Source organism: Lycium barbarum, chromosome 1, assembly GCF_019175385.1.
Source record: "Lycium barbarum isolate Lr01 chromosome 1, ASM1917538v2, whole genome shotgun sequence".
Classification (NCBI taxonomy): Eukaryota; Viridiplantae; Streptophyta; class Magnoliopsida; order Solanales; family Solanaceae; genus Lycium; species Lycium barbarum.
Window position 1 is genome coordinate 7,941,037 of NC_083337.1, and position 13,749 is coordinate 7,954,785.

The 13,749-nt window shown below is 33.3% G+C and overlaps 1 protein-coding gene across 1 annotated transcript; it reads right to left on the reverse strand.

The window, feature by feature from the left end:
- Nucleotides 1–1,501: 1,501 nt before the first annotated feature.
- LOC132630919 (GDSL esterase/lipase At1g28610-like) lies at nucleotides 1,502–12,640 on the reverse strand. Its single transcript, XM_060346504.1, has 5 exons — nucleotides 12,334–12,640; nucleotides 7,577–7,795; nucleotides 6,179–6,327; nucleotides 4,640–4,913; nucleotides 1,502–2,093 (listed from the first exon to the last, which is right to left on the reverse strand). The coding sequence occupies exons 1-5, from the start codon at nucleotides 12,623–12,625 to the stop codon at nucleotides 1,837–1,839; spliced, it is 1,191 nt and encodes a 396-aa protein (XP_060202487.1). The 5' UTR covers nucleotides 12,626–12,640; the 3' UTR covers nucleotides 1,502–1,836.
- Nucleotides 12,641–13,749: the final 1,109 nt, after the last annotated feature.

The window sequence follows — 13,749 nt, forward strand, 5'->3', positions numbered from 1 at the left end:
TCTTGCTTTGCTTTTAATGAAGATGAGTAGCCAAAATTGAGCTAAGGTTGTGGGACCAAATGTGTTAGTTATGTGAATGGGTTTCATATTCTTACATTACTTCATATGTCAAAGATGTTTTCTATTAACTCTTCAAGCTTTAATGTCTTTTAATGGTTGCAAACATTATTTGTGCCCAGTCACCTACATTTCGCTTGGAAAAGAAAATGTTGGTTAGGAAAAGAGTTAATAGCAATAATTTGGAGTTTTACACCCATCTAATAGCTTGAGCTAGGAATAGGAAAACTATTTGAGACTAAATGGGTATTCTCATATACAACATTCTAAGGCTTGGAAAAGCTTAGTGATGAAATTTGCTAATTTGGTTGGAAGACTTTTAGCAAGAATGTAGTAACCCATGGTCTATTACATCGACGCGTGTAAATGAAGTTGATTTGATACCTAACCGCATTACTTTCCATTAGAACCACAACCTTAGTCCTTTACCAATAGTGTACACTTTATAACAACAACTCTTCGTCATAAATGAACAAACTTCAAACCAATCACTATTATACTCTCCTCTCCCTCGAAATATAGACTAATGGTCGAGCATTACACTTAACAAGTATATTTCTTCATTGTATTCTCAGTGGGATTCGACCCCAATCTTGTTGGGTTCTATATTTGACAACGACCGCTTACTCCTAATATTAAAGGTGTAATTTGGGTGTATCAAAAATAAAAGGGAAGTCCGTCACAATACTTACATGTATCGAGTATACATTTACACCTAATTAAATAAGTAATACTATATATTAAGAATTAACAAATCATAGCAAAAATGTATACCACATAACCATAGTTAAGAGTAAAAAAATATATGCACAAGACATGTGTCTTGAATTCATTAATTTGAGGTAAAGATCCGACACAGATAAATTTTTACTAGCCCGTTAATATCTTTCTTTTTCTTTTCGTTTTCCTTTTTGTTATGGAATGATTTTACGGTGGAGAAGGATTTTTGGGAGAGAAGATGGCTGTGTATTTTTTGAAAAGATATGGATTGCGAGTGAAAGGAAAAAATAAAAAATGGTCAAAGTTGCGTAACCTAAACTTAACGAAATAGTCTATATATGTCCTCCGTTAATAGTTGGGAAGGAAGACATGGCAACCCAAGTGCTAATCAAATTGTTTAAATGTTAATTACGTGCAATCAATGCTCCCACTGTCAATAAAGACACATTTGTTGCCATTTTTGTAACAGTGAAAGCACACATGATTTCAACTATTAACGGATGCATATTTAATTTTCGCATAATTCAGGAATAAATTTGGACAATTTTCCTATACTTTTTATGTCTCGTTCAATAGAAAGAAAAATAATAGAAGTAGTACATTTTTCGTCTCGAACTTCAACCCCCCCCCCCGGTTACCACTTTATTGAAATAGAAGAAAATAAACATAATTCAAATGATAATAGAGTTTAAGGCACAAACCAAATCACATACATATAGCTATTATATTTACCATTAAATTCCTACCAACAAAAACAAATGAAATCCCACTTTGAAGAACTAAAAATTACAATACCAAACAAAAGAAAAAATAGGAACTAACTGAATTTTTATAACAAATTTATTCACTATATTCTTCTAAATAAAAAATGGAGTCCACTTGGCTAATCTAAAAGAATGCATTCCTTTTCCTGCCTTTAATATTTGAAGAATTAATTTAAATAGTTGTCACCCAATTCCTAGAATTAAATATAGCCACCGGATAAAGGCAAACAGTAAATCTGACCGGCTAATTGTATAAAGATCGCTTCATATTTTGAAGGGTTCTATTTTGGGCTTTCTAAATTTGGGTAACTTGGGCCTCATTAATACCAAAAGGACACAAATTTTTGATAGGAGGATAGGTGAATGGGCCTTCCAATAAACTTTTTGTCATCCATCGATAAGCAGCCTCAGTCAAATGATATCCATCCCAATTAACATATTGGTTAGGATCCTCACAACTTGTTGCTGGAAAAATGCCACATTGGGCAAAAATATTGAAATTATATGGACCTCCACCTCCACAACATGCTACAAGTGCACCCTCCAAAAATCCTGCAAAAAAATACCTCAAGCTTAAAAACTTATGTATTTGTAGCACAAATTGATGATTGAGAACTGGGGTAAAAACTTACTCGCATTGAATTTTTATATTGAATAAATAAATGTATAATATGTATTTGCACATTTTCTTCTGACGTTTAATTATGCCTTATTAATATATATTCTTAGCACATTAATTCGTCATGGTAAGTTGATATAAATTAATGCAAAATATCTAGTGCCAATACGTTTTCATAAAGAGTTACTTGTGATAAATATATTTGTATAAATTGTTTGTAAGGGTAGAGTAGTCTTTACACATCATTGTACAATCTATATATATCTTGTACGCTGTTCACAATATCATTAAGAATCATACTTTGTTACATGGTATCAGATTGCTTAGGTTTTTTTCTCTCCGTGATTCTCCTCTAAGAGCCATGGCAACCTCGGCAACCTCTTCATCAACATCTAGCTCTTCCACATCTAGTGTGATGGCAGATTCTTCATCCCTTCCAGTTTCCTCTTCATCCCTTCCAGTTTCCTCCTCTTCTGCCATCTCTCTCTCTAACATTAAAAATCTCATCCCCACTGTTCTTGATTACACAAATTATATGCTATGGAGGGAACTCTTTCTGCCCGTATTCAAAGGTCATGGAGTTTATGGTTTCATTGATGGGAGTTATCCTTGTCCTTCACCTACTGTTCTTAATGATACTGGCGTCTCCGTTACTAACCCGGCCTTTCCACAATGGGTTCAACTTGATGCTATTGTTCTTTCATGGATTCAAGCCACTATTTCACAAGAAATTCTTCAAGCTATTATCAAACCCAATCATACTCTCACTTCTCGTGAAGCTTGGCTACAAATAGAGCGCTTGTTTCGTGATCAAGTTTCCTCCCGCACTCTCCAACTCAAAGTCCAATTTCATAACCTTAAAAAGGGCGATCTTACCATTAATGAATATGTTCATCGCCTCAAATCGATTGCAGATTCGTTAACCTCTATTGACAATCCTGTTTCTGACACAGATCTTGTTCTTCAAATCCTCTCCGGACTCCCTTCTAAGTATATGTCTGTTAGTACATCTATCTCTACCCGTGTTCCTCTACCGTCTTTTGTTGAAACTCGATCTCTCCTTTTTCTTCACGAATCTCAATTGGCAAGTATCTCTACCCCTACTAGGGATCATTCTACCACAGCTTTTGTCGCAAAACAACAATCTTCCAATTCTTATGGTCGAGGCCGTGGCAAAGGTTACAATGGAGGTCGTAACTCAAATGGCGGACGGGGCAGAGGACGTCATAATAATAATGGCTACTCAAAACCTTCTGCCTTTACGCCAAATAATTTCACCCCTGGACCTCGTGCTCCCTCTATTTTAGGTCCACCACCACCACAGTCGTTTCCTTCCTTTCCCGGCTATGCTTCTATTCATTGTCAACTTTGTTTCCAACCAAACCACTCTGCTCGTGACTGTCCATCTCTTAACTCTAGAGCCTTCTTCTCAGACACTCAACCTCATCCCGCAGCACCATCTTATGCTTCTTCAAATGACGGTCATTGGTTTGTTGACACTGGTGCTTCTTCTCATATGACACCCACTGCTACTAATTTATCTTCAGTTTCTCCTTATAATGGTAATGATCGTGTTATTGTGGGTAATGGCACTCAACTTCCAATCTCATATACGGGTCATGGTATTATTTCTACCCCATCTTCATTTTTTTCTTTAAAAGATATTTTAATTGTTCCTAATCTTTCCGCTAATCTTCTTAGTGTTCGGAAGTTTGTCAAAGATAATAAATGTTCCACAGTAAGTATTGTCCTTTTCTTTATAATTCAATTTGGTTCAAAATAAGTGTTGCTTTGGGAAACCTATAGAGCATTAACTTTTAAAAAAAAAATTACCTTTGTTCCCATAAGTGATCTAAAAAGTTCAAGGAGAGATAAAGGATAATTTGATCAAATAACTTTTATAATTATGTTATTAATGATTTTCTTAAAGATTTTGCAAAAATATTAAACGATACTCACCCTGACTACTTCCACATTATTAGTTGATCAGGCAAAGGTCGATAGCAATGGCGGAGCCAATATTTTCACTAAAAGGGTATATAATAATATAAAGAAGTAAACACACAAAGAAGCTAAGAGAATTCAACATTTATTATGTATACATAAAATTAAGTTTTACCTTATATATACAATGTAATTTTTTGCCAGAAGAGGTTTCTTCGTCCCCACCTGGCTCCGCCCCTAGTCTATAGTAGCTATGGCTCCGGGACAGGTGGAAAAGTAAAAAGAGTTTAACTTTAATAATTTTATACAGTGTAATTTCTTTTACACTATCAATTAATCACCTTAAATAAACGTATTATCAATAATTAGTGGATGTTATAACCTGTAAAATAAGACTGAGCTAGTAACCTTCTATAGTATGATTAAAGATGGAAGGAATACTTACTTACCACCTGAAACACAAGATTTGGTTGTCTTTGGATGTGTCATTATATTATTGAATATTAGAAGAAGAAAAAAATACAAGTAAAATTACCGTATCTGCGAGGGGCCCGATAAAGTTGCATTGCAGCATTGTAATAATCAGCATATATTATATTGACATGGGGATGAAGCTCTCTAAGTCGATGTAATTCCTTTTGAAGAAGTTCATTATGATAGGAAGCAAACTCATTTGGCCAAATGAGACAACCTAATTCATCATAATCATCTTCATTCCAGCTCTCAAAATATGTCAAATAGGATGAAACACATCCAAGTGGTAACACACTTGGTACCATTATTGTCTTTGCCCCAAGCTCCACTAGTTTCTGCAATCAACAAATAAGTTAAAAATTAAGAAAATTCACATTTAATTGCAAAAGAGGGACTATGTTTGGAATAAGTTAATTAAGCTGAATTTTATAAAATCTACTAATAGTATATGCCTATTAAAAAAAAAAGTGTATAACTAAATGACGCTTAACTTGATTAAGATAATTTCAACGTCAAAATATATGTTTTTAACCATCAACGTGTCGTCTTTGCTACGAAGGATAAAATGTTTTCTTGAAAAAATATTTTTGTGCATGGTTTGAGGGTGAAAAAATAGTTATTGGAGATCGATAATAGTGAAACGAATATAGTATTGATGAAATTTTTTATATTAAAGATTGATAAGGACGTCTGAGTGTTGATTGGTTTATATAAAATTAAAAGTTGAGTTAGTTGTGAAAATAAATGACTAGCTACCAAATGTTAAGGTGGTCAATTTTTTCCCTTTTGATAAAAAAGGGTTTCCTCAAAAAATCATTTCTGATAACTAAATAAATAAAAAGAATTATTTTCAATCATAGTAAAACTCATTAAGGAGTGGCGTATATTCCTTGACTCAGAGTTATCTTGTACTGTTGGCAGATAGACCAAAGCTAGAAGAAGCTGAGTTGATATGGACTAAAGTATTGGTTCCAAAGCACAGAGTACTGGTTTGGTTAGCAATGAAGCAGAGGCTGTTAACAAGGGCTAGGTTGCTCAAAATGGGAATTGATTGTGATGATGACCTGTGTGTGTTATGTGGTGTACATAGGCCAGAGGATGCAATGCATTTGTTTGTGGAGTGTGTGTGGGCAAAAGAAGTATGGCAAGGCATTCAGACATGGCTGGGGATCAAAGTACCATTGGACAGAATCCAACTAGTTCTGAAGAAGTTCAAACATAAACACTGAACCAAGTTCAAAAGAGAAGCTGTGAATGCTGGATATGGAGCTGTGTTATATCATATATGGCAGGCTAGGAATGGGAAGCTCTTCAAAGGACAGCATGTAAATACAGATTTTATAGGTCAACAGATAAAATCAACAGTTATAGAGAGAGTAAACATGTTTAGAGGACACAAAGTAGCTAGGAAGTGTACTGGTTTTATAGACAAAATTGTAACTAGTAGCTGAGGCAGGATTCTGCTTACCACCCATGACAATGGTGGTTGAGAGTGCCGGTGCTCTTTAGGTGTATTAAATTTTGCTGGTATGGTAATATTTACATTTTATTGCAAAAAAAAAAAAAAAAAAAAAAGATCATTAAGGAGCTAGACACTTACATGAGCACCTGAGGCAATAGATTGGGCAACTAATGGAATAATAGGTAGAATGTCATTTAAATTTTTGCCTGAAAGAAGTGAATGCGTATAATCATTGCCTCCAAATTCCCCAAGAAGAAATAAGGAGCTCTCTAAAAACTTTTTGCAACCTGTCAAAAAGAACCCAAAGAATAGGTATAATTGTTGTGAAAAATTTCCAATTTCTTCCAAAAGAATTGGTTAGTTTGATAAGCACAAATATTATCCTAAATTTATATATAATATAATCAAACATTATAAGGGTGAAAGCTAGGGGGGGGGGGGGGGGGGGGGGGGGATCGAGGTGGAGCAAGGGCAGGGTTGGAGGTGGGTGGTATTGGGAGTGGTAGTAGTATTTTCACTAAGCGATTCAAAATATAACGAAATAAACATAAAGAATCTAAGGAAATCCAACATCTCTTATGTACACATAAAAAGTAATTTTACCCCTGTATATAGAGAAATGTTTCGACGATGGGGGTTCGGATGCCCCTCGCGGTACCGTATCTCCGCCCATCTAGGTGGTAGAGGGGGGTTAGGGGTCTAAGTGTGAGGCCAGGATGAGGGGTTTAGGGGTGGGATGGGAAGCAGAGAATTAGCATGGAATACTACTTATGAAACTTGTTTTCTTACCCCTAACAGAAAAATCATTTTCATAACTTTTAACTTTTAAGAAACTTATTTTTTGAGCAAAATTTTTCTAAAATGTTTTAACCGATCACAATCAGGGGTGGATCTAGAGGTACAGCGTATATGTAGAGTAGATTTTTTGTATTTATGTACATATATGAACACCCTGACTAAATGCAAATGATTAGCTCAAGCGATCCAGGGTGTTCAAAATTGTCTCTGGCATTTCAAGTTCGATTCCCATCAACAACATTATTTTTTATATTTAGCTTTTGTTATTTTTTTCGAACCCCCTGAGTGAAAATCCTAGATCCGCCACTGATCACAATATCATGATTCTCTAAAGAACCAAAGACAAGCTTTCTTGTAAAAGGGTTTGATGAGAGAATTGGAAATGGATAATGGGAAAAGCTCACATGGAAAAATCATATCTTCTAGTTTTATATGTCTTTCCTATCATTGAGGAAGTAGATGAGTTGGATTAATTTTTTAAATGAAAGAGGAATACATCGATAGCCCTTAAATTTATCGGTAAGTTTTATTTAAACAGTACTCGAATTTTTTAAAATACATGATAAAATGTTTCATATTAGACACTTCGGGCTCATTTTAAAAAAAAAAAAACGTTTCTCCACATATTTTCAGGAGCCCATTACGTAAATAAGTTAACCGATTAAAAAATATCACCGTTAATTGTGGGAATTAACCTCAATAAAGCTATTAAACTATATATTAGGGTATGAAATCCACCTGAAGGATTATGACATAAATGTGGGAGCATTTGTTTGAACCACTCCAATTGGTCCCACATAGAAACATTTGTTACTTTATCATAAATTCCTCTCTTTTCATAGAATTGTGGATCCATGGCTCTTGATCCAACCACTGCAAAGTTTATTCCAGCTTGAATATTTCTTCCATCTCTTGCATCAAATGAAGGTGGAGGAAGTGGAAGTCCATAATGTTGTGCTGCAATATCACAAATATACAAATTAAAGGTCAAATGAACTGACCAAGTGTTGTTCCATATAATATATAATTTGAATTTAAGTTATATATACCATCAGTAGAATATTTTATACCGTCGTCGTTCAAATCTACAGATAAGCTTTCTTAAAATATGAGATTTTATTAATCTTGAAACTAAGATAGATTACCTGCTATAAGGTGACGTAATGGTGTGGAAAAAAAATTATAGCTGATAATATATAAGTATAACTTAAATTAATACTCCCTCCGGCTAAAAAAGAGTGTCCACTTAGCCATTTGCATACACCTTAAAAAAATACTAATTCCTAGGCAAAAATAGGTAATTTGACTAAACTACCCCTAATTTAATAGATATTGAGATTTGATCACTTAACACTTAATAAGGGCAATTTTGGAAGAATAAGGTTAATTGTTTCTTGATTTGGCAAGAAGACACTCTATTTTTTTTAAAAGGGTAAGTGGACACTCTTTTGGATTCGGAGGGAGTATAATTTAGACATTGATTATTTTAAACACTTATATTTGGTTACCGAGATTATAAAAATTATCCCACTATAAAGTTTGGACTGGCATTTGCTTAAATTTATGTTTCCGGTATTAGCAACATCGAAATTATTCTATACCATAATTCGAATATTATTTTATTCCAGATTCAATAAGTGACTCTAATATTTAGATTAACAATCTTTGAATAAATTAAAATATCTCAATTATCATATCTTTCTTTTTTCTTATTTTACTTTTAGTAATAGGGTAAAGTTGTATACAAAATTTTATCTAACTAAAACCAAACACACGCATATTTTCAAGTATATACACCACTAGTTTCACGAGGCCCGTGCCCAACTCCAGATATAAAAAGTAATATTTTAATTAAAAAAATATAATTTATATTGGTAATAATTAAACTTATCTGAATATGTATTATAATATTAATAATTCAATCATTCACCTTTTTTCTAAAGAGCTTTGGCTATTTTTAAAGATAACTAGTTTCACGAGGCCCGTGCTAAGCCCGGGCCCAACTCCAGATATAAAAAATAACATTTTAATTAAAGAAATATAATTTATGTTGGTAATAATTAAACTTCAAATAAGTATATTTTCAATATGTAATAGCAAAACTTTCATTTCACTCCTTTAATATCTTAACTTTCATTTTGATGAAATTAATTACTTCAAATTAGATGCGGAGCCATAATTTGAAATTTATGAGTTTCGAATCCTAATTTTTTAAGTTATTTAGTTCTAAATTAATAATTTATACATATTTAATGAACTTTTAAGACAAATACAGAATTTGAACCAAAGTGCTACCGAATCCGATCAAATCGGTAGCTGACACTCTAATTCCGCCCTAATATAACCCGATCTTGACTAATAATATTGTCTTCATTTTCAACAATATGGCATCATTTAATAATTTTTAAAACTATTTGAAAATCATTTTTGTACTAATCTTGGTAAACACATATGAGCTCATTAAAGTATAAATACAAAGTAAAAGAAATGCCTACATATGAGTCAAAGAATTTTCAGAAATTCTCAAATTTCATAATACAAATATAAAGTAAAAGAAATGCTTACATGTAAAAATCTATAATAAGCAACAAATGAAAAAGAAGAAAACAAAGAGCAACAATAAGCAAGAATATCTAGCGAAGAAATGACTATTTTTTAGGTTAATAGATAAGATCAATAGAAGAAAGCAACAGGGAAAATAAAGTGCAGCGGATGGGGCTGTTCCTCCCTTAAACAGGGGTCTCGGGTTCGAGCTTGGGTATGAAAAAATCCTGGGTAGGGAGCGCTTCCCCCGATTGGGCCCTATGTGACGCGAATCTTAATTAGGCGAGCTCCAATGCAGGTACCGGATACCAGATAGAAAACGGGTAAATAAGGCAGATTGTTCGACAGCTTTTAAAAAGTAGACCATAAGAACAAAAAATAAATTTGACTTTAAAAAATAAGATCAAGACCTAGAAGTAATTAATTGAAAAGTTTGACATTTTTTGGGAAAGTTTTGTGAGGACTACAAAAGCCCTTTTATTGTCCCTTATATATAGCAGTAATATATCTCGTTTTATGCCATGAACCAAACATTCGTCAAAATATGCGCTTAATAATTCATGGATTATTAGTCCAGTATTACATTGTTACATGCGTTATAACCCGACACAGATCTAACAGTGTGAATGTGCACATTTTTATACAGAGAGAATGAGAGAGATATATTATTATTAAGAAAATTGACACATACAAATAAAAATATCTCACTCTAATACAATATTAAGAGAATTAACTTAACTCAATCCAAAAGTAAATTCATGAGTGAGAGTCTCCCCAGACCCCACTTGTAGAATTATATTGGATATGTCGTAGTTGTTGTTTCATCTTCTTTCTTTTTTTGGTTAAAATTTGCTTTTCCTCTATTTTCTTTTTTCTTCTTTTTTTCATTTTTATTTTCTGTAAATATTTTATTTTGTTCATTTGTGTAGATAAATCAAAATATACAATTTTATGTTGAAAACATAAATTTTGGAAATAAACTTGGTGTAAGCATTGATCTATCATACATCGTTTTAAAAAATATGAAAACACCGGGAATAATTGTGAATAGAGTGATAATTTTTAAAGATACTTATAATATTTATTAGAGTTTACATATTAAATATTTTTAACATCAGTTTCAATTGGTTGTGCATTTACACTTGGTAGTTGTAGCGACTGTGCATTAAAGGAGTCGAATTTAAAATTTAAATTAATGGCTTTAACCTTTAGATCTTACCATGGAAACCCATTACACATTTCAAATTATCAGTCCAAAATTTAATTCTTTTTGAGATTTTGGTGATCTTTTTTACTTACATATTTATGCTTTGTGTCCAAAAGTATATTTTATTTAATTAGTTGAATGCGTTAATTATATGTCACACATATGCCTATGTGCGCTACATGTTATCAAACACCCATTACTTCAAATTCTGGGTCAGCCACAGTCAATCATTGTGATATTTTAAGACATTTTTTTGCACGGATTGCCCTTCGTTTGGGGTGGTCTTTAAATTTTGCCCCTTAAATTTGTGGTCTTTAAATTTTACCCTTCATATTTGTGGTCTTTAAATTTTGCCCTTTGCTTGAAAAGATGAGCGAATACATGAAGTTCTGGGTTCGAACCCCCGCTCAGGCATAAAATAAAAAAATAATTTCACAAGGCAGGACTGGGGGAGTGTATGCCGGATCCAACATACAATCTTTAAGAAAAAGTTAAAGTTATGTCGCATCCGGCATAACTAAAAGTCTGCCCCCTCCGGCAGACTTTTAGTTAAACATAACTAAAAGTCTGCCGGAGGGGGCATACAAAATTTAAACTTTGCCTTGTAAAGCAAACTTTTAGTTAGGCCTTAAGGAAAACTTACGCCTTATGGGGCATACTTTTAGTTATGTTTTATGGGCACACTTTTATTTAAGGCATTACTAAAGGTTTACCTTGAAAAGTTAAAAACAAATACATATATATGCTTCAAGGCAAAGTTTGCCCATAAGGCATAAGTATGCCCCCATCGGCATAAGTTTGGTAATTCCTGAACAAGTTTATGCCGATGGGGGCATACTTTTAATGGGCAAACTTCAAAATTTAAACTTTGTCTTATAAGACAAACTTTTAGTTATGCCTTAAGGAAAACTTACGCCTTATAGGGCATACTTTTAGTTATGTTTTATGGGCACACTTTTAGTTAAGGCATTACTAAAGGTTTACCTTGAAAAGTTAAAAAACAAATACATATATATGCTTCAAGGCAAAGTTTGCCCATAAGGCATAAGTATGCCCCTATCGGCATAAGTTTGGTAATTCCTGAACAAGTTTATGCCGATGGGGGCATACTTTTAATGGGCAAACTTTTATGCCGGATCCGGCATAAACTTGTGAAGGAATTATCAAAGTTATGTCGGAACCGGCATACTTATGCCAAGTCTGCCCATAAGGCATAAGTATGCCGGGTCCAGCATAACTTTGCTAATTCCTTCACAAGTGTATGCTGATGAGGGCATAGCGAAATTTAAACTCTGTCTTGCGATTTTTTTAAAAAGTTTTGACTGTGTGGAGGTTCGAACCTGAAACTCATAGGATTTAGCGAAGGGCAAAATTTAAAGATTTCAAATATGAGGGGCAAAATTTAAAGACCACCCCAAAAGAAGGGCAATTCGCAGAATTGCCCATTTTAAGATAACGTATGCTAAGGAAAAGAGGGTTGGGAAAAGTACCCAACGACCAACAAGGATTGTGGTAAAGTAACAAGTACTCTTTCATCCTTAATTAGAGGTCTCGGGTTCGAATCCTTCTGGGTACGCAGTCGCCTTTGTTAGGGAAAAGCGTCCCCCCAATACTTTTCAGCGCGAATTCAGATTAAGTCGGGCCCAATGCAAACATCAGACACCGGATGGAAAACCAAAAAAAGAAAAAGTATCCATAAGGACGTAAGGAAAATAGAAAAAAGAAAATTAAATACAATACCCACCAATGAGATCTATGACAAGACGACCATCAGAGCAACGACCAGTGGGACGATTGAAGTATGTTTTTCCATAGGGAGGAAAATACATGTGTGGTTTTCTATCAGGTGGATAGAGGTGCGCTAAGTTTCCAGCATCAGTAAGTGAATCACCAAATCCAAACATAGATGTGTAACAACTTGTACAAGTTCTAGCAGAAGCTAGCAATATTAAAAGATTGCATGCAAAAAAGTAAATTATAGTAAGTTGAGAGAAAGAAGAAGCCATTGGAACTTTTAGATTATTCTCAGATTGCATGTCTTTAAATACTCTTCAAATATATTTATTGGTAGGTACAGACAAGGACCTGAAGTCTTATCTGTTAGGAAGTTTCTAATTTTTTTTTTTGGTTAAGGTTTATAAATATCTTTACTAGCTATAAACTGATTTCCACATGGTTGAATATAGAGCCTATTTGGATGGGCTTAAATAGGCCCAATTATTTTTTTGGGCTTATTTTAAGCACAAAATAGCTTATAAGTTGGCAGTTAAACACTTAAAAAAATTAAAAACGTTTTCAGCAACTTATAAGCTAAGCCAAACGAGCTCTTATTATCCACCGACGCTGATACTTAAAGAATCTAGATCTGTATATATTCTGTTCATATTATGTTGACTCAAGGGTGAAGCCGAAATTTAAAGTTTATGGGTTTTGAATTTGCCACGGAGCTTATAGCTCGTCTTGAATATTACTGGTTTTGCAATTACATGTTTATAATGAATTTTCATATGCAAATACAAGGTCTAAGAAAAAGGTATTGTGTTCATCCGAACCCGTACTTAGTACACTAACTCCACCACTGATGTTGAGCCTGTCGTTTGGGTTAATTTGATTAAAAGTAATGGATATATAGCATAAGTGTTGAAAACACTTTTAGGTGCTGAAACTAATTAAATATACAATTATTCATGTTTGAATAAAAGTATTGAAACTGCTAATAAAAGTTAATCGTGTGAATGGCAAATAGCTGAAACTAATTAAATACACAATTATTCATGTTTGAATAAAAGTATTGAAACTGCTAATAAAAGTTAATCGTGTGTATGGCAAAAAGGTAAAATGACTAGAACATCGTTAAAAAAATATAAATTTTAAAGTATATTTTTTCACTTGAAAAATGACAAATCGTGACGCAATTGGAAGGAAAGAAAGTTAAGAATTTTGTTTTGAAAAGGATATTTCAAGTATCACAAAATATATTAGGGAAAAAATAGTAGGGTTGGTCAATTTTTTAAGAGTGTTAATAAATGATTATAAGCACTTTGACTTATAATCACTTTTAGGGGGTGTTTGGTACAAAGAAAAAAAAGATTTTTCTAGAAAATATTTTATAGATATGTGAATTTCTTACTTATTTTCTAGTGTTATAGTAAGTACAGAA

Excerpts from the sequence above, each read along its gene's own strand:
- LOC132630919 (XM_060346504.1), bottom strand. The coding sequence starts at position 12,625 with ATGCAATCTGAGAATAATCTAAAAGTTCCAATGGCTTCTTCTTTCTCT. Across the intron at positions 6,328-7,576 it reads TTTATGTCATAATCCTTCAG|GTTGCAAAAAGTTTTTAGAG; the intron begins GTGGATTTCATA and ends TCTTTTTGACAG. Across the intron at positions 4,914-6,178 it reads CTATTGCCTCAGGTGCTCAT|AAACTAGTGGAGCTTGGGGC; the intron begins GTAAGTGTCTAG and ends TGTTGATTGCAG.